Below are 20817 nucleotides of genomic sequence, written 5' to 3' on the forward strand. Positions count from 1 at the left end.
CCACCTCTTCATTGTATAACACCAGGGCACAGTACTGGTGGATCTAGCTCAGTTACTGTATAACTCAACAACAGAGTACTGTTGGTGACAGGGCTGTCTGTTTGACATGGTATTGGATAGTTGGGTACAGGTCCATGAATGTATAACCCTTGGGTAGAGTACTGGTATGTAAAAGTCTTTTACTGTGTAACACCAGGGCCATAGATTCATTCATCACATGACAGTGACATATAGAACTGATGGATACAGATGTGTTGCTGTGTATCACTGGGATAGAGTACTGGCGAGGGCAGGTTTGTCACTGTATAACAGGATACAGTATTAATCAGGAACACGTCTGTCACTGTATAACACTGAGACACAGTACTGGTGAAACTCCCACTCCTTAGACAACATGTCCATCCTGGGCCTCCTCCAGTGTCACAACGATGCCACCCGAAAACTGGAGGAACAGCATCTCATATTCCGCCTTGGAACCCTACAACCCAATGGTCTCAATGTGGACTTCACAAGCTTCAAACTCTCCCCACCCCCGACCTCCTCCCAAGACCAGCCCCCCCTCTCGTCCCCATCTCCTTGACCTGTCCGCTCCTCCCTCCCTACCCGCTTCTCCCTCCTCACTGACCAACCCCCGTCCCAACTCCCTACCTACACTCACCTTTACTAGCTTCATCCCCGCTTCCTTGACCTGTCCGTCTTCTCTCCACCTATCTGCTCCACTATCCACCTTCTATCACCACCTCCCCCCTCTCTATTTATTTCAGAGCCCCTTTCCCCTTCCCCATTTCTGAAGAAGAGTCCAGACCCGAAACATCGGCTTTCCTGCTCCTCTGATGCTGCCTGGCCTGCTGTGTTCATCCAGCTCCACACCTTGTTATCTGTTGCTGTATAACGTGGGTACGGTACTGTTGGGAACAGCTGCTGCAGTAAGACATTAGGATATAGTACTGGTGAGACAGCTGTTACTGTAAGAGACTGGGGTACAGTACTGATAGAGATAGCTGTTACTGTAAGGCACTGGGATACAGTAGTGTGGGTAGCTGTTACTGTGAGGCACAGGTACAGTACTGTTGGGATGGCTGTTACTGTAAGGCATGGGTACAGTTTGGATAAAAACTGTAGATGCTGTAAAATAGAAACAAAAATAAAGATTGTTTGAAAAGCTCAGCAGGTCTGGCAGCATCTATTGAGAGAAATCAGAATTAACATTTTGGGTCAAGTGTTCTGAGCAAGGGTCACTAAACCCAAAAACGTTAACTCTGACTTTTGTTCGCAGATGCTGCCAGACCTGCTGAGCTTTTCCAGCAATCTCTATTTTTGGTACAATTTGGATGCTTTGATGAGATGTTTATATGGGACAAATTGAGCTGTTAAATGAGTATCACGCAATAAGTATCCTGCAACCTTAATGGTCATTGATTTGTATTTTTTATTGTAATGTATATTCCCTAAATAGATCTGATGACAACACTGGGTCCAGATGAATGCAGCTCCCCTGAGGATTCTGCACAACTGCTGTGCCCACTTTATTCTGAACATAAAGGATCTTGTGACAGTCTGATAGGTCAACACGTGCCCCTTTGCTATTTAACTGAAAGGCAGAGTCCTCGCTGATACAGCAGTCACAACTGCTGAAGGTGGAAGAATCACTGACTGGAACTTTGTGAGATGAAGGTCTTCACTTACAGTACTGTCTGCTGTAGAGTATTTAGATGATTTCTTTCTAAATTCCTTCATTGGATATTGGCATTGGTTATTTATCCATAATTTTCCCCAAGATATTGCTTGATTAACCTAACTAATGCAATAGCCCAATAGGGTTAACATTTGCAATCATGACTATATCTTTCTGATAGATACCCCTTGTTGTGACACTCTTATAAACCCAACAATTCTCAGTGAAACATTCTGACGCACTCCACACTATAACATTCTCTCAAGTACTCCACAGTCTGTGGGAGGAAGAGAGGCAATTGGAATTCAATCCAGGAAATGGGAGGCAAAGAACTGGGGACAGTAAAGGAAGTAAAGGAACACCCAACAAATAGGAAGATACGGAGAAATACTGAGGGGCGTTGGAGAGCATGTATCTTGGATGTTAGCAGGACAAGTAGATAAGGTTCAGAAGGAAAGGCAGGATACTTTTTTGGATAGGGAAGGCAAGAGGTTACAGGAATGTTATCAGGAAGAGTATGAAATACTTGACCACAATTAGAGGAAATTGTTCATTTCTCATTGCATTACAGGAAGGATATGATTGTACTGAAGAGGGCTCAAAGGAGTTTTATGAGAATATCTCCAAGAATGGAGACTTTTCGTTCTGAGGAAAGGTTGTTTCATCAGTTTTGTTTTCTTCAGAACAGAGGAAGCTGAAGGGAAGTTTAATAGACTTTTGTAAGGTGGAGAGGGGCTTCCTTAGAGTAAACATCATTTATTTGTTTATGGGATGTGAGCATCACTGGGTAGGACAACATTAATTGCTTATCACTATTTGCTCAGAGGGCAGTTCGGTCAACCACATTGCTGTGGGTCTGGAGTCACATGTGGGCCTGACCAAGAAAAGATAGAAGATTCCTTCTCTTAAAGGACTTTAGTGAACCAGATGGATTTTTGCAACAATCAATAGTGATTCCATGGTCATTTTTAAACTAGTTTTTTATTGAATTGAATTTTCACCTTCTGTCATGGTGGGATTAGAACCCCATGTCCCCAGGACATGAGCATGGTGTTCTGGATCACGAGTCCGGTGACAATACCAATATGCTACCACTTCCCCCTAAAGAAGGGAAAGGCCTGGTTGAGAGTTTCAGCAGCATATGAGCTGAGATATGGCAAAATCAGGCAATCCGAAAGGTTAAGATTAGGAAGGCCCCTTATAGTATACATATGAAGTGTGAGGCTCATCTCCAGATCAAATATAATAGAACACAAGAACTAGGAGCAGGAGTAGGCCGTCTGGCCCTTCGAGCCTGCTCCGCCATTCAATAAGATCGTGGCTGATCTGAGAATAGTCTCATGCTGAGAATAGTCTGGGCTGGTCATGAACTGGTAGGAGAGGAGTGGAGTTGTTTGTTAAGGAGTTAGGTTTGGAGAGTGAACAGGAAAACAACAGTTGTAGTACTTAAAATGAAGGCACTCTTTGCTCATTTTGTAAGATGTGGGAAAGGTGGTTGAATTATTTAGTGGCAGTGGAGGAGTCAGGAGAGTAATGGTGAGGTCAAATGGATATCATCAGTGTACGTGTGAAAACTGAAGAGCAGGAATCGCAAAGATAATAAGACCATAAGACGTGGGAGAAGTTGTAGGCCATTCAGCTTGATCTGATAATCCGTGTTCTGATAATCTGGTAACTCCATGTTCTGCCTTTTCCCTATAACCCTTGATTCCCTCACTGACTAAAACTCTATCTCAGCGTTGAATACACTTCATATCCCAGCTGTACAGTCCCCTGCGGTATAGATTCACTATGCTCTGAAAGAAGCTTCTCTTCCTCACCCCTGTCTTGAAAGGGCAGCCCCTTTTCTGAGATTGTGCTTCCTGGTCCTAGACCCTCCACAAAAGGAAACCACCTTTCTACATTGACTCTGGACGATTTGACAGGGCCATACAGCATGAAAACTGACCCTTCAGTCCAACTTGTCCATGCTGGCCAAATTTCCCAAACTAAACTAGTCCCACTTGCCTGCTCCGGGCCCATATCCCTCTTAAACCCTTCCTATTCACGTACCTACCCAAATGTCTTTTAAATGTTATAACTGTACCTGCATCTACCACTTCCTCTGGCAGTTAATTCTACATATGAACTACCGGCTCTGAAAAAGTTTAAATCTTTCTCTCTAAAAAATGCTCCCTAGTTTTGAACTCCTCCATCCTAGGGAAACTTCCTTTGCTATTTACCTTATCTATGCCACTCACAATTTTATAAACTTCTATAAGGCCACACCCAACCTCCTGCACTACAGTGGAAATAGGCCCAGCCTATCCAGCGTCTCCTTATAATTCAAACCCTCCAACCTGGCAACATTCTGGTAAAGAGATAGTTGGAACTGCAGATGCTGGAGAATCTGGGATATCAAGGTGTAGAGCTGGATGAACACAGCAGGCCAAGCAGCATCATAGGAGCAGGAAGGCTGATGTTTCGGGCCTCGATCCTTCTTCAGAAATGGGTCTAGGCCCGAAACGTCAGCCTTCCTGCTCCTCTGATGCTGCTTGGCCTGCTGTGTTCATCCAGCTCTGCACCTTGTTATCTAACATTCTGGTAAATCTTTTCTGAACCTTCTCCAATTTAATAACATCCTTTCAATAGCAGGGCCACCAGAACTGTACACGGTACTCCAGAAGAGGCCTCACCAATATCTTGTACGATCTCAACAGTACATCCCAACTCCTGTAGGTTTCAATAAAGTTGCCTCTCGTTCTTCTAAACTCCAACAAGTACAGGCCCAATCTACTCAACATCTCTTGTCAAGATAGTTCCCCCTCCCCCCACTCCCCATACCTGGGATCAACCTAATGAACATTCCCTGGACTGTCTCCAGTACCTGTTTCTTTTCCTTAGCTAAGAGGCCCAAAACTGTTCACAATATTCTAGCCTTGGTCTGACTAATGCCTTGTATAGTTTTCACAAAACCTTTTGAAATAGAGGCTAACATTCCATTTGCCTTTCTCATTACCTGCTGAACCTGTATGTTAGCTTTTTGTGATTGCTACAGGAAGACTCCCAAATTCTTCTGTTCCGTAGCTTTCTGCTGTATTTCTTCTAAATAAAACTCAGCTCCACTGTTTTTCATGTCAAAGTGCATAACCTCAATTTTTACATTCTATTCCATCTGCCAGGTTTTTGCCCACTCAATTAACTTGTCTTTATCCTTTGTAGGCTCTTTGTGTTGACCTTATCACTCGCCTTTCCACCTATTGTTGCGCTGTCCACAAACATGACCTTAATATGTTCATTTTCCAAGTCATTACTTTATGTTGTAAATAACTGTAGACCCAGCACAGGGCCAATATTGATCCTTGGGGGAGACCAGAGGTGACAGTGTGTGAGCAGAAAGTGAAATCATTGTGAATGATTCTCTAGCTGTAGAGTGATAAGATTGAAAGCAGTCCCAGCTGGGTGGATAACAGTGGAAAGGGTTGGAGGAGGATGGTGTTGTCACCATGTCAAAGGCTGCAGATAGGTCAAGAAGAACAATGAGGGAAAGTTTATCTTTCTCACAGTCTGTCAGAATATCATTCGTGACTTTGGTAAGAGTTGGCATGCTGCTCGGGTGGTAACAAATGAAATAGGAGCAATAATAGGAAATTTGGTCTCTGTAGCCTGCCCTGCCATCCTGTAACACCATACTGATCTCCTCCAGGCCTCAATTCCTCTTTTGTGAAAGTTCCACAAAGCACTCAGTTCCTCAAAATTTCAAACATCTATCTTTCTCCCCTTTAAATACTTTGTGATCTAGCATCTGCATTGATTTGAAGTTTGGAGGATTTAAATGCGGAGCAAGACGGGTGCTGCACATTCCACACCGTGACACTGATATATCCCAGACGCCTATGTTGCACTCTGAAATAATCTGTATCTCTTACTGAAAAACTGTTATACCCATGTTCTTCGCTGCAAAACTAGTGTCAATCCAAGCAAAGCTACAACACAGGACTACTTGCACGCCAAACAACATAAGTAGCAAGTGATAAACATAGCTAAGTGATTTCACAACCAACGGATCAGATGTAAGCTCTACAGACCTGCCACATCCAGTCGTGAATGATGGTGGACAATTAAACAACTGAATGGAGGAGGAGAAGGATCCACAACATTCTCATCCTCAAATGGATGAGCCCAGCACATTCAGTGCAAAACACAAGGCTGAAGCATATGCAACAATCATCAGCCAGAATTGCTGAGTTGATGGTCCATTTCAGATCCCAGTCTTCAGTCAATTCAAATCATTCCATTTGTTAGCAAGGAAATGCAAAGGTTATGGGCCCTGACAACATTCAGCAACAAGACTGAAGACTTGTGCTCCAGAACTTGATGCACCCGTAGCCAAGCTTTTCCAGTAAAGCTAAAACTTTGGCATCTACCTGACAATATGGAAAGCTGGCCAGGTATGTCCTGTACACAAAAAGCAGGACAAATCCAACCCGGCCAATTACCGCCCCATCAGTGTCCTCTCGATCCTCAGTGAAGTGATGGAAGGTGTCATCAACAGTGCTATCAAGCAGCACCTGCTCAGCAATAACCTGCTCAGTGACGCCCAGTTTGGATTCTGCCAGGGCCACTCAGCTCCTGACCTCATTACAGCCTTGGTTCAAACATGGATAAAAGAGCTGAATTCCAGAGGAGAGGTGAAAGTGACAGCCCTTGACATTAAGGCTGCATTCGACCATGTGTGGCATCAAGGAGCCCTGACAAAGTCAGAGGAATCAGAGGGAAAACTGCTGCATGGAGTCATACCTGGCGCAGCGAAGATGATTGTGGTTGTTGAAGATCAGTTATCTCAGCCACAGGACATTTCTGGAGGAGTCCCTGAAGGTAGATATTTTCTAATCAACTTGTTCGGAGATGTTGCTATACATCTCTGGAGTAGGTGGAGCTTGAATACCAGGCCTCCTGGCTCAAAGACAGAGACACTACCACTGCATCACAAGAGCCCCAGTTCTTAAGGTAGTGTCCAAGGCCCAGCAGTCTTCGGCTGCTTCATCAATGAGCTTATCTGTGCAGTGTTGATTGCGTATTGATGATACAATGTTCAGCACCATTAATTGCACCTCAAATACTAAGTCCAGTCTAGATTCTGCAAGGACTGGGCTGAGAAATAGCAAGTAATATTTATGCCACACAAGGGCCAGGCAATAATGATCTCCAACAAGAGACCATCTAACTATTGGCTTTGACATTCAGTATTGTTCCTATCATTGAATCTCCCATTATCAACATCCTGCAGGTTTCCATTGAACAGAAACTGAATTGAACGAGCCATATAAACACTGGCTACAACAGCAGGTCAGAGGCTAGGAATCCTTCAACGAGTAAGTCACCTCCTGACTTCCCAAAGTCTGCCCATCATCTACAAGGCACAAGTCAGGAGTGTCGTGGAATACTCCCCACTTGCCTGGATGGGTACAGCTCCAACAATACTCAAGAAGCTTCACATCATCCAGGACAAGGCTGTCTACTTTATTGACACTACATCCACAGAAATTCACTCCCTCTACGACTGATTCACACTAGAATAATTATGTACCATCTATAAGAAGTGCTGCAGAAATTCACCAAGGCTTGACAGTACCTTCAGAACCCGCAGCCACGACCATCCAGAAGGACAGAAGCATGGGAACACCACTTTACCATCTTGACTTGGAAATATATTGTTGTTCATTCAGAGTTGTTGGGTCAAAATTCTGGAACTCCCTCCCTAACAGCATTGTGGATGTCCATACGTAAAATGGACTGCAACGGTTCAAGAAGGTAACTCACCACCGCCTTCTCAAGGGCATCTAGAGATGGGCAATAAATGCTGGCCCAGGCAGTAATTTCTACATTCCATGAATGAATTGAGAGGAGACCTGATAGATGGGTATGGCTTGGGTGCTTAGGAAGGGTTAATAACTAGGGGGCATCAATTTAAGATAAAGGGTAGAAAGATAAGGGGGAGTTGAGAATTTTTTTCACTTGGAGGGTAGAGTGAGTCTGGAACTCACTGCCTGAAAGGATAACTGAGAGAGAAATTTCCAAGAGTCCATCGGCGAAAGTGCGGAAGAGGAAGAAGGTGGGTTTTTTTTAAGGAAACAAGGGGCGTGTTCTCCATTGATCAGAGCAGGTTAAAAGTTTGGTGGGGGGGTGGAATATCAGATTAAGATTTTATTTGAGCGATAACAGTTTCCACTGACAGGAAGGTCAATAACCACAGCAAACAGATTTCAGATAGCTGATTTTAAAAAAAAGCACAGGGGAAACAAGGAGTGTGGGATGAAATGCTTTATATAAACTAGGAGCAGGTCTGCTCAAGCCTGCTCTGTCATTTATTAAGATCAAAGCTGATCTGACTGTAATCTCCAGTCCTTAGTCCCACCTGCCCCTGGCAATGTTCATGTCCTTATTTGACAAATGTCTGTTCTCAGTGATATACAATTTCTGTTCCATCAATCAACAATTAAAACAGTCCAGGCAGACATTAACCAAGTTACTATTTTTAATATAATAGTCACCTCATTCTAGTCCCTTCAATAATGTACAATGCAGACCATTTAATTCCATACACGATTAATAACCACCATGTTCTCCATGGCCCCAGAAACTAAGCCTCTAAGTAATCAACCTTAGAGGATTATTCATCCTGTTAATTAGTTCACTTTTAATGTTCCATCATGTGGTGTTACCACTCAACTACAATTGTAAACAAAAAAAATACAGACTGAAAATCTACATGAAGTAAGCATTGTGATGAGAAATATTTTCTAGAATATTAGACAGCACAAAGTTTAACAAAAATGACTTGAATATGATCAGACATTGTGATTTGTCCAGAAAGAAAGGTGAAAATATAAGATGACTGTGTTTGGCCCTGACATAGCACTAACCAGGAGGAACATTCTGTCTTCCCTCCACAGCTTGGAAGTGTCTCCTATGGTAGAAACCAATTCAAATGCTCCCTCGTTCTTTCCTTGCTTACCATTGCATCCTCCTCTTCCAGTTCGTCCTCTGCCTGTTCTTCGTCATTCTCTTCATAGTTTCACCAATCCTGGCTCACCAGATTGCGCAACTAACACTAACCTTTTCACAACTGCTGAGGAAGTCCCTGCGTCATCCTCAAAGCCAACTACCAATCCTTTCTTCAATGCACTACAGAGTAACCCTTTCTTTGAGGATCTCTTAGCTGATGAGATATTAAAGTCTCCTCCGTTCACATCCTCTTTCTCTAGTTTAACCTTTGGGTCTCAAGGTGTACCTGATGTGTCGGTTCCCTCCTCAAGTACAGCTGATTCCAGTGAAAGCAATTTGTTCGCCTTGGCAAAATCTATAGCCAAAGAAGAGGTTGCTGCCAACACAGTTCCTGCCCCAGCTTCTACAATGACCAGAGAAAAGGCGAGCTCCTTCCAAAGGCCAAAGACATCGGATCCACTGGTCAGCTCAGATTCAGCCATGTGGTCAGCTGTCTTCCCTGTAGTGCCACCTGATGCTGAGGTTAAAGGTCAAGTGATGCATGCACCATTAGCCCACACAGGCATCGTGTCACTGGGAGATTTGAAAGCCACTGCCCCTTTTGAACCTAGAAAAATGAAAACGCTGTCTAGGGGAGAAGCTGAGTGTTCCTCCATGTTCATGCAAGCAGTTGATCACAAGACTGTGGAAATGGGTCCTTCAGTTCCATCTCCAAATACCACATCAGTGCATGTCGATAACTCTAGGGGCAGCACTTCGATGAACACCTCTCGACTGCAAGCCAACTCAAAATGCAAGAGCGATGCATCTTCTGATAAAATGCTGAAAGGAGCCACTGCAGAGAATGCAAAACCCCTAGATGTAAAAACTTGCTCACTACAAGACACTACCCTTTTGCCATCCATTGAGCTGCCATCCAAGGTGGAAGGTAGTGGCCCACCTCCAATGAGTCAAAATGCTGATCTCAACAAAGGACATGCCTTTGTATCCGAGCTGAAAACTGAGCTTGAACCAAAGACTGAATGTAGGTCTTGTGTCTTACACCAAGAAAAGATTACAAATAATCATAATGTAGAGAAACTGTCAGCACTGAAGGACAATGACAGAAACCTAAGGGGTACTGCCAAACACCTGGAGGGCTGGCAGCATTTTGGAAATTCTCTGCTATTGGTATCTGCACCAGAAATCACTACAGATGATGGTGAAGGGACAATACATGCCAAGAATAGGAATGCCAACATTGTGCCTTTATTTAAAGATGGCGACGATAATATCCGAGACAATGTTTGTCTACCCAGTTCCCGAGGTTTCTTCGGCAGAGATGACAAACAGTACTCTAAGGATGACCAATGTGCTGTCACGGTGGAGCGCAAATTCCAGGATGTAGACATTCCCTGTGAGGGTGCAGAGAAGATTCCAGAGACTACTGAAGCTGAAAAAGAGACGTCTGAATTCCTTGTCAAATCAGACACACTGTTTGTACAGATTGGGCCTCCACCTCCCAAACCGCCCAGGTCGCTTTTGTGCACCAATCTGGGTTTGGAAGAGAAGATCCACTTGGTGAAGGAACAGCAAAGAGAAAAGGAGCTACCATTTGACCTCCCAGAAACTGCAGTGCAATCAGTAAACTTAGCAGAGCAGCAGTCGGATCAGAAGTTTGAACAAAAGGCCTCCCTTGTGGTCTCATGCCCAGCTGCTGATGAGGTAAATCCTGATCGGACTGATTCCATTGCCGCGGAGTCTGCAGTGAAGGAGCTTGTGGATAATATTAGACCATCAAATGATGCGGTAACTAAGGGAGAAGCCTCTTGTGGGACCATTGAGTTGAGTGTAAATGAGAGGACAGGGGTTGAGCACTATAAGACCTGTCTTTCTATGCTCTCACTGGAGGGAATAAACACATTGATTGATGATGGAAATTCAAACAAATTGGATGATTTCCATCAAACTCTTTCTTTGGGGCTAATTGAAGGCCACCAGGCTAAGCAACCTGTTAAATTACAACCCACTTTATTCAAAACAACTGCTGCTGTGAACTCACTGGAGACCATCTCACCGGCAGTGGAGAAACCACTAACAGTCCAGAAGAATTGTAATGAATTTCTGAAAGAGGAGACCAGCTCGCTCTGGCCTGATCGGACTGACCAGACAGAGCTGGACTTCATATCAGCTGTTGAAGAACTGCCGCACAAGTCAAGTCCTATCTTGACCAAGTCACTGGGGAGTAGTATAGAACTGAAGCCTGAGATGGGTGGAGCAGCCGGAGAGAGCGCAGGGCCTTCCACGCTGACAGATTCTGAGGAGACACTAACTGGGAGTATGGAGGTGGAAACTCAGAATGGCCGAACCAGCGATGCTGTGTGTCAAAACATTGGGGTCAGGCCTTCTCCACGCCGTGAACCTGTGACCCTTGAGGCAGAAAAGGAACGGCGAGCCAGAGGGGAAGAAGCCAACTTGGCTGACCATTCTCCACCTGATCTTTGTCCGCCCTTGTCTGTACCATCCGACGGGGGGCAGATTTCAGAAAAAGCCAGTGGTGCAGCATGTAAAAGCGAGCCTTTTGCCCAGAATGTTGACCTCCAGCCTATCAGCAATGGTAGGCCAGTGATTGAGGGTCGCTCCTTACCTGGGCCTCACACCTACTCTGCTGCCTGTGACTCCTCCTCTGAGGAAGGACTGAGCTTTAAGGAACTCCACCTAAAGGCTGCACCGCATGTCCTTCAAGTCACTAATTTCACTGAGGCACCGCTGGCCCATCCTCCACCAAGTAACAAGCCTTTGGCCTTCTCTACCCCTTACCCTGTGGCTGTAACTAATTCTAGAGTAACTGATCTCCCCTCTCCCATCCTCTTCCCTTCGAATGTTGTTCCCCTCTCAGCGACCACCCAGCCAGCGGTCACCACCCATCACTCGCTGCAGTCCAGTGGTTCGAAGGTGCCACCACTTAAGGTTATGCCCCGGGAGACACAGCCAGCTGAGATGCGTTCACCTCAGCAGAGAATCAGGTGAGCATGGCAGAAATAGTAATTCATTTTCTGAGAATGTTTATGTTCACAATGTTTTTTCTTAAACCTTTGAATAATTTCCGTACACTTGAGCATTTTGTGATCAGGAAATTTCTAGAATTGTCCAACCTTCCTTTTCCTAATTTTGTCCCCCGAACCCAGATTAACTGGAGAGCTCTAGAAAGCGGGAGAATGGGGTTGAGAAACTTATCAGCCATGATTGAATGGCGGAGCAGACTCGATAGGCTGAGTGGCCTAATTTCTGCTCCTATGTCTTATGGTCAAACTCTGCAAGTACAAATGATCCAAATGTGCTGTGCCATTCTATACGCTATGTATGATTCAGTGGCAGGTAGCAGGCCTTTGGCACTTCACCATTCTTCAAACTTGAACCCTGCTTTTAACATTAACTCTCAAGGGCAAATAACACATTATAGTCCTACTGGAGAGGAAATGGCCTAGTGATGTTATCACGAGGCTATCAATCCAGAACCTCCACTAATATTCTGGTGACAGAATATCTTAATTCCAGATATTCTAGACCCTTAATTCCAGATATTCTATATATAATGATGACTATGAAGCCATTGTTAATTGTCAGGAAAAACCCATCTGGTTCACTAATGTCCTTTAGGGAAGGAAACTGCCATCCTTATCTGGTATGGCCTATATGTGACTCCAGACGCACAGTAATAATGGTTGATTCTTAAATGCCCTCTGGGCAATTAGGGATGGGCAATAACTGCTGACCTAACTAGCAGGGCCCACATCCTGTGCGTGAATATATAAAAACCCCACAAATGTGCATTTTGCAATAGAACATTAATTAGGAGCCATTTTTTTCTTTTCCTCACTCATTCCGCTTGCCCCAGAATCAGTGAGGTTCAAGTACCTGCTGATTAACTGGACTGAGATAACTCAGTCCTCATGGATCAGCAAATGAACCTGCACAGCTCAGTCTGCAGAAGGAGGGCTGTTATTGAACAGGGAGGTTCAAAGCTCCAAACCTTTCTCCTCCTCACATTTATCCAAAGATGATTGTATTCCTAATTAGACTGTTGCTTCAGAGTAAACATTAGCATTGCCTGTGAGAATCCTCAGCGTGGGGGGTTGAAAACTATTTGGAAGGAAAATGAAAAAACAATTTAATAACCGTGTCAGTGTGGGAAAGGGTGGGGGGTGTGTGTGCGCGCGCAAGCCATTGTGCCAGTGTATAACAGGGCGCTGTGTGCGCGTGAGCCACCATGTCAGTGTGTAAAAGGGCGCTGTGTGTACGCGAGCCACTGTGCCAGTGTCTAAAAGGGCAGTGTGAGTGAGAGAGCTATCGTGTCTGTGTGTAAAAGGGCGGGAGGTGTGTGTGTGTGCGCGAGCCACTGTGTCTGTGTGTTTGTGTGTGCGTGAGCCACTGTGTCAGTGTGTAAAAGGGCAGTCTGTCTGTGTGTGTGTGTGTGTGTGTGTGTGTGTGAGCCATTGTGTCTGTGTAAAAGGGCAGTCTGTCTGTGTGTGTGTCTGTGTGTGTGTGTGAGCAACTGTGTCAGTGTCTAAAAGGGCAGTGTGAGAGAGCTATCGTGTCTGTGTGTAAAAGGGCGGGGTGTGTGTGTGTGTGCGCGCGCGCCACTGTGTCAGTGTGTAAAAGGACTGTGTGTGTGTGAGTGTGCACACGCGCACCACTGTGTCAGTGTGTGTGTGTGTCACTGTATCACTGTGTAAAAGGGCTGTGTGTGTGTGTGTGTTTGTGTGCGAGCCACTGTGTCAGTGTGTAAAAGGGCGGTGTGTGTGTTTGTGTGCGAGCCACTGTGTCAGTGTGTAAAAGGGCTGTGTGTGTGTGTGTGTGTGTGTGTGTGCCACTGTGTCAGTGTGTAAAAGGGCGGTGTAGCCTGGAGATGGACTCTGGGTCACAGCATGGTGTGGGCTGGTGTAGCCTGGAGCACGACTCTGGGTCACAGCATGGCGTGGGATGGTGTAGACAGGAGATGGACTCTGGGTCACAGCATGGTGTAGCCTGGAGTAGGACTCTGGGTCACAGCATGGCGTGGGCTGGTGTAGCCTGGAGAGGGACTCTGGGTCACAGCATGGCGTGGGCTGGTGTAGACAGGAGCGGGATTCTGGGTCACAGCATGGCGTGGGCTAGTGTAGACAGGAGGTGGACTCTGGATCACAGCATGGCTTGGGCTGGTGTAGCCTGGAGTAGGACTCTGGGTCACAGCATGCCGTGGGCTGGTGTAGACAGGAGCAGGATTCTGGGTCACAGCACGGCGTGGGCTAGTGTAGACAGGAGGTGGACTCTGGATCACAGCACGGCGTGGGCTGGTGTAGCCTGGAGTAGGTCTCTGGGTCACAGCACGGCGTGGGCTGGTGTAGCCTGGAGAGGGACTCTGGGTCACAGCATGGCGTGGACTGGTGTAGACAGGAGATGGACTCTGGATCACAGCATGGCGTGGGCTGGTGTAGACAGGAGTAGGACTCTGGATCACAGCATGGCGTGGGCTGGTGTAGACAGGAGCACGACTCTGGGTCACAGCATGGCGTGAGCTGGTGTAGACAGGAGAGGGACTCTGGGTCACAGCATGGCGTGGGCTGGTGTATCCTAGAGTAGGACTGTAGCAGTGGAAAAGTAAAAGTTTGACTCTCTTTAACTTAAAATAAAATATAAAAAAATCTCAATGAGAATAGCACCTATGCATGGCAACGGTACACCTACTTCACTGTATTTTATATTGAATACACGTGACAATAAATGATTCAAATTCAACTACACCCTGCTAACTAGAGCTTGACTTGATGAAGCTTGGAGTAGGGAGACCCTGTTTTTGCGCACCTTGTGCCAGACATGTGAATGGTACGGTCCCACCCAAAAACAGCTGCTTGACCATAACTAAGGACTCTGTGTTGGCCTGAGAGAGGACAGTGATATTGGAGACTCTGTCACGCAAGCAAGATTTTGCAGAGACATCACTGGTGATATCTCTCAAGGGATTTGAGGAGTGTGCTTACTTTATCCATTTCTCTGGTACAGACAGGACAACTGGTAACATTGATGATAGTAAAATGTAGGGTATGTAGGGTAGTTAGATCTTAGAGCAAGATAATAGGTCGGCACAACATCGTGGGCCGAATGGCCTGTACTGTCCCATACTGTTCTATGTTCTGTGTTCTATTACTGCCTTAAGACATAGGAGGAGAAGATGATCAAGTCTGCTGCACCATTCAATGAGATCATGGCCGATCTGATAATCTTCAACTCCACTTTCCCACCTTTTTCCCCCTACCCTTGATTCTCGATTGATTAAAAATATATCTCTTCCCTGAATATACCTGTTGACCCAATTTTGACAACCCTGTGTGCTAAAGAATTCCACAGGTTCACTAACGTCTGAGAGAAGAAATTCTTCTTTGTTGCATTCTTAAATGTGCAACCTCTTATTCTGAGATTAAGAGGAGGTGATGGCCTTGTAATCTTAGCACTGAACTGTTAACCCCGAGATCCCGGTAATGTTCTGTAGACCCAGGTTCAACTCCTGCCATTGGCAAATGGTGCAATTTGAATTTAGTAAAAATCTGGAATTGCTGAATGTCAGAAAAAGCTCATCTGGTTCATCCTTCAGTTGCTGAGTTTGAGCACATGCAAATGTACTATTTACATCTTAATACTGCAGCTTGAAGAGGAAGTTTGGAGCAATCTTGGGTCTGGACTGAACGCGATGCTCAGGTCTTGCTGCATTTGGGCATGGACTGATTCAGTATTTGAGGAGTGGAGCGGAACAATATACAGTCCTCGGCAAACACCCCCTACTTCTGACCTTATGTTAGAGGGAGGGTCATGGTGGGATGTCTGAGCCTGGGGTGCTGCCCTGGGGAACTGGAACTGTTGTCATGCAGTGGTAGTTTCTTTACCTCTGAGCTGTAAGACCTGGGTTCAAGTCCCACCTGCTCCAGAGTTGTTGACAAATATCTGTATAGAGGAGCAGTTAACTGGTTAGTTTTAAAGTGTAAACTTTACTTTTGTTCTGTAAATCTACAATAGTGAGTAGAATGGGTTCTTTCTAGTTACATGTTTTCATTGAAATCTTTCTCTTCATTAAACTCGAAAAATAAAAAAAAAACATAGGTACTATGCTAGCCTGGAGTGGTGTTTTTACAGCAGTAAGACTGTGCTATTCTTTGGGTCTGTAGATTGTTAAGATGCAAAGATGGTCTTTAGTAGAGTGATGTGCTCTTCCTGTTGGATATGGGAAATTAGGAGAGTTTCCATGTTACTGATGATGATGTCTGCAGGAATTGTTTGTTTGCAAATCTTATCGGATTGCTTGGATCGGTTAGAGCAGCAGTTAGAGGCGATAAGCGATCGATTGTGATAGGGGACTGTCTAGTCAGAGGCACAGACAGATGTTTCTGTGGTCGACAGCGAGACATCAGAATGGTGTGTTGCCTCCCTGGAGCCGGGATTAGGAATTAGGGATACCTCGGAGAGGGTGCAGAATATTCTCACAGGCGAGAGAGACTAGCAGGAGGTCATTGTACACATTGGAACTAATGACACAGGAAAAGAAAAGGACAAAATTCTGAGGAAGTTAGGTAGGAATTTAAAAAGTCCTCAGGGGTAGTAATATCTGGCTTACTCCTGGTGCCACATCCTAGTGAGGGTAGGAATAGGAGGATAGAGCAGGTGAACGCGCAGCTGAGGAGCTGGTGCAGGGGAGAAGGATTCACATTTTTGGATCATTGGAATCTCTTCTGGGGTAGAAGTGACCTTGTATAAGAAGAACCGATTGCACCTGAATTGGAAGGGGACTAATATACTGGCGAGGAGGTTTGCTAGAGTTGCTCAGGAGGGTTTAAACTAATAAGGACTGGGGGGCGCGGAGAGACCCAGGGAGATAGTGAGGAAAGAGATCGGTCTGAGTCTGGTACACTTGAGAAAAGGAGTAAGTCAAACAGTCACATCAGGCAGGAATAAAGAGGAGAATGAGGTAGGACTGATAAACTGCATTTATTTCAATGCAAGACGCCACAGATAAGACAGATGGTTGGGAACATGGGACTAGGATATCATAGCAATTACAGAGACATGGCTCAGGGAAGGGCAGGACTGGCAGCTTAATGCTCCAGGGTATAGGAAGGATAAGAAAGAGGGGCAAGTGAGGAGGGAGAGTGGCATTTTTCGTTAGGGATAACATTACAGCTGTACCTATGGAGAATATTCCTGGGAATAAGTCTGGGGAAGTTATTTGGGTGGAACTGATAAATAAGAAAGGGATGATCACCTCATTGGGATAGTACTATAGACCCCCCCAGTAGACAGTGGGAAATTGAGGAACATATTTGTAAGGAGATCCCGGTTATCAGTAAGAGTAATAGGGTGGTTAACTTTCTGGGACTGCCATAGTGTTAAGGGCTTGGATGGAGAGGAATTTAAGTGTGTACGAGAGAATTTTCTGATTCAATGTGTGGATGTACCCCTGGAAAAGGTGCAAAACTTGACCTACACTTGGGAAATAAGGCAGGTGACTGAGGTGTCCCAATGGGGGAGCACAGTTTTGATTGTGTAAAGGCCAATTTTGATCGTGTAAAGAAAGAACTTTCAAAAGCTGATTGGGGGCAGATGTTTGCAGGTAAAGGGTGGGCTGGAAAATGGGAAGCCTTCAAAATTGAGATAAGGAGAGTCCAGAGACAGTATGTTCCTGTTAGGGTGAAGGGCAAGGCTGGTAGGTGTAGGGAATGCTGGATGACAAGAGAAATTGAGGTTTTTGTCAAGAAAAAGGAGGGCGCATGTGTCAGGTATAGACAGCAGGTCTCGAGCGAATCCCGAGAAAAGTATAAAGGCAGTGGGAGTATACTTATGAGGGAAATCAGGAGGGCTAAAAGGGGACATGAGGTAGCTTTGGCAAATAGGGTTAAGGAGAATCCAACGGGATTCTACAAATAAATTAAGGACAAAAGGGTAACTAGGGACAGAATGGGGCCCTTTGGCGGCCTGCTGATCTTTAATGTGTGGAACTGCAGGGGATGGGAGAGTTACTAAACGATTATTTTGCATCCGTGTTTACTATGGAGAAGGGTGAGGAAGATAGACAATGTGGGGAAATAAATAGCGACGTCTTGAAAAATGTCCATATTACAGAGAAGGTGGTGCTGGATGTCATAAAACGCATAAAGGTGGATAAATCCCCGAGACCCGATCAGGTGTACCCTAGAACTCTGTGGGAAGCTAGAGAAGTGATTGCTGGGCCCCTTGCTGAGATATTTGTATCATCGATAGCCACAGGTAGGGTGCTGGAAGACGGGAGGTTTGCTAACAATGTGCCACTATTTAAGAAAGGTGGTAAGGAAAAGCCAGGGAACTATAGACCAGTGAGTTTGACATCGGTGGTGGGCAAGTTGTTGGAAGGAATATTGAGGGACAGGATTTACATGTATTTGAAAAGGCAAGGACTGATTAGGGATAGTCAACATGGCTTTGTGCATGGGAAATCGTGTCTCGCTAACTTGATTGAATTTTTTGAAGAAGTACCGAAGAGGATTGATGAGAGCAGAGCGGTAGACATGATCTATATGGACTTCAGTAAGGTCTTTGATAAGGTTCCTCATGGTTGACTGGTTAGCAAGGTTAGAGCATACGGAATACAGGGAGAACTAGCCATTTGGATACAGAACTGGCTCAAAGATAGACAGAGGGTGGTGGTGTAGGGTTGCTTTTCAGACTGGAGGCCTGTGACCAGCAGTGTGCCACGAGGATCGGTGCTAGAACCACTGCTTTTCATCATTATGATTTGGATGTGAACATAGGAGGTATGGTTAGTAAGTTTGCAGATGATACCAAAATTACAGCTGTAGTGGACAGCGAAGAAGGTTACCTCAGAGTACAACAGGATTTTGATCAGATGGGCCAATGAGTCAAGGACTGGCAGATGGAGTTTAATGTAGATAAAAGTAAAGTGCTGCATTTTGGAAAGGCAGATCAGGGCAGGACTTGTACATTTAATGGTAAGGTCCTGGTGAGTGTTGCTGAACAAAGAGACCTTGGAGTGCAGGTTCATTGTTCCTTGAAAATGGAGTCACAGGTTGATAGGATAGTGAAGATTGGTACACTTGTCTTTATTGGTCAGTGCATTGAGTATACGAGTTGGGAGTCATGTTGCGGCTGTACAGGACATTGATGAGGTCACTATTGGAATACTGCATTCAGTTCTGGTTTCATTGCTATAGGAATGATGTTGTTAAACTTGAAAAGGTTCAGAAAAGATTTACAAGAATGTTACCAGGTTTGGAGTGTTTGAGCTATAGGGAGAGACTGAATAGGCTGGGGCTATTTTCCCTGGAGCGTCAGAGGCTGAGGGGTGACCTTACAAGATGTTTATTACATCATGAGGGGCATGGATAGGGTAAGTAGACATTTTCCCTGGGGTGGGTAGTCTAAACTAGAGGGCATAGGTTTACAGTGAGGGGGAAATATTTAAAAGTGACCTACGGGGCAACTTTTTCACGCAGCGGTTGGTGTGTGTATGGAATGAACTGCCAGAGGAAGTGGTGGAGGCTGGTACAATTACAACATTTAAAAGGCATCTGGATGAGTATATGAATAGGAAGGGTTTAGACGGATGTTGGCAAATGGGACAAGATTTATTCAGGACATCTGGACGGCATCAATGAGTTGGACCGAAAAGTCTGTTTCTGTGCTATATATCTCTATGATTCTAGGTTAGTTAGAACGCATCTAACCTGAAGAACTATTGCATAGATGTCCTGGAGCTGAATGACTGACCTCCGATGGCCGTGTGGCTGTAGACTGGGGAGGGTTTTCTCCCTTCCAAATGGCTCCAGCTTTGCTGGAGTTCCTTGATACCACACAGTTAGGTGCAGCCTTGATGTTTGGGCTAGTCACTCTCACTTCATCATTGGAATTCAGCTGTTTGTCCATGTAACACTGGGATCCACCTGAAAATATAGAAAATTGCCCAGGTATGTCCTGTATGAAAATTGCAGGACAAATCCAACTCAGCCAATTACCACCATATCGATCTACTGTCAAGCGATGGAAGGATTCATCAACAGTGCTATCAAGCAGCACTTGCTCAGCAATAACCTGCTCAGTGACGCCCAGTTTGGGGTTCACCCGGACCATGGGTGAGGCGATGCCCAGTGGTATTATTGCTAAACTATTAATGCAGAGAAGCAGATAATGTTCTCGAGACTTGATTTCAAATCCAGCTATGGCAGATCAGATGGTGGAATTTGAATTCAATAAAAATCTGGAATTAAGTATCTAATAACCATGAAATGATTGTCAATCGTCAGAATTCCCATCTGGTTCACTAATGTCCTTTAGCCAAGGAAACTGCTATCCTTACCTGATTTGACCTACATATGACTCCAGACCCACAGCAATCTGGTTGACTCTTAACTGCTCTCTGGGCAATTAGGAATGGGCAATAAATGCTGGCCAGCCAATAACCTCCACATGGGAAGGCAAAGGCCTGGTGGTATTATCGCTGGGCTGTTAACCCAGAGACCCAGGTAATGTTCTGTGGACCCGGGTTCAAATCCTGCCATGGCAGGTCGTGGAACTTGCATTCAATAAAAATCTGCAATCTGGAGTGTAATAACCATGAATCTATTGCCGAATATCGGGGAATACCCATCTCTTCACTAATGCCTTTTAGGGAAGGAAACAGCCATCCCTACCTGGTGTGGCCTACATGTGACTCCAGACCCACAGCAATGTGGTTGACTCTTAACTGGCACAAAAACAAAGTTGCTGGAAAAGCTCAGCAGGTCTGGCAGCATCTGTGAAGGGAAAAACAGAGTTAACGTTTCGGGTCCGATGACCCTTCCTCAGAACTGACTCTTAACTGGCTTCTGGGCAATTAGGGATTGGCAACAAATGTTGGTCCACCCAAAAATGCCCTCATCCCATAGATCAATTAAAACAAAATCCCATGAACGAATAAAAAAATGTTGAGCTGTTTCCCAGTTGTCTGTAGTGAAATTCCACTCCAGTGAAAACATCATGGAGATGCCTGAAGTATTGTAGTGAGGAAGTTGAAGAAGAGTATTGATGTGTTAATACAGCCTCGTGTGATAGTCCTACCGGATAGTCCTACCGGATCGTGTACATTCTCCCCGTGTCTGCACGTGTTTCTTCTGGTTGCT

General features: G+C 45.2%; 1 protein-coding gene across 1 annotated transcript in view; it reads left to right on the forward strand.

Moving 5' to 3' along the window:
* LOC109914162 overlaps window positions 1-11671 on the forward strand; it is a 73521-nt gene extending 61850 nt beyond the window's left edge. The window contains exon 4 of the mRNA XM_048600709.1: window positions 8611-11671. Coding sequence (XP_048456666.1) covers window positions 8611-11671 — 3061 coding nt within the window. The remainder of the gene's footprint in view (window positions 1-8610) is intronic.
* The last annotated feature ends 9146 nt before the right edge of the window (window positions 11672-20817 follow it).

The sequence above is a fragment of the Rhincodon typus genome, chromosome 1 (genome assembly GCF_021869965.1).
Source record: "Rhincodon typus isolate 14 chromosome 1, sRhiTyp1.1, whole genome shotgun sequence".
Taxonomy (NCBI): Eukaryota; Metazoa; Chordata; class Chondrichthyes; order Orectolobiformes; family Rhincodontidae; genus Rhincodon; species Rhincodon typus.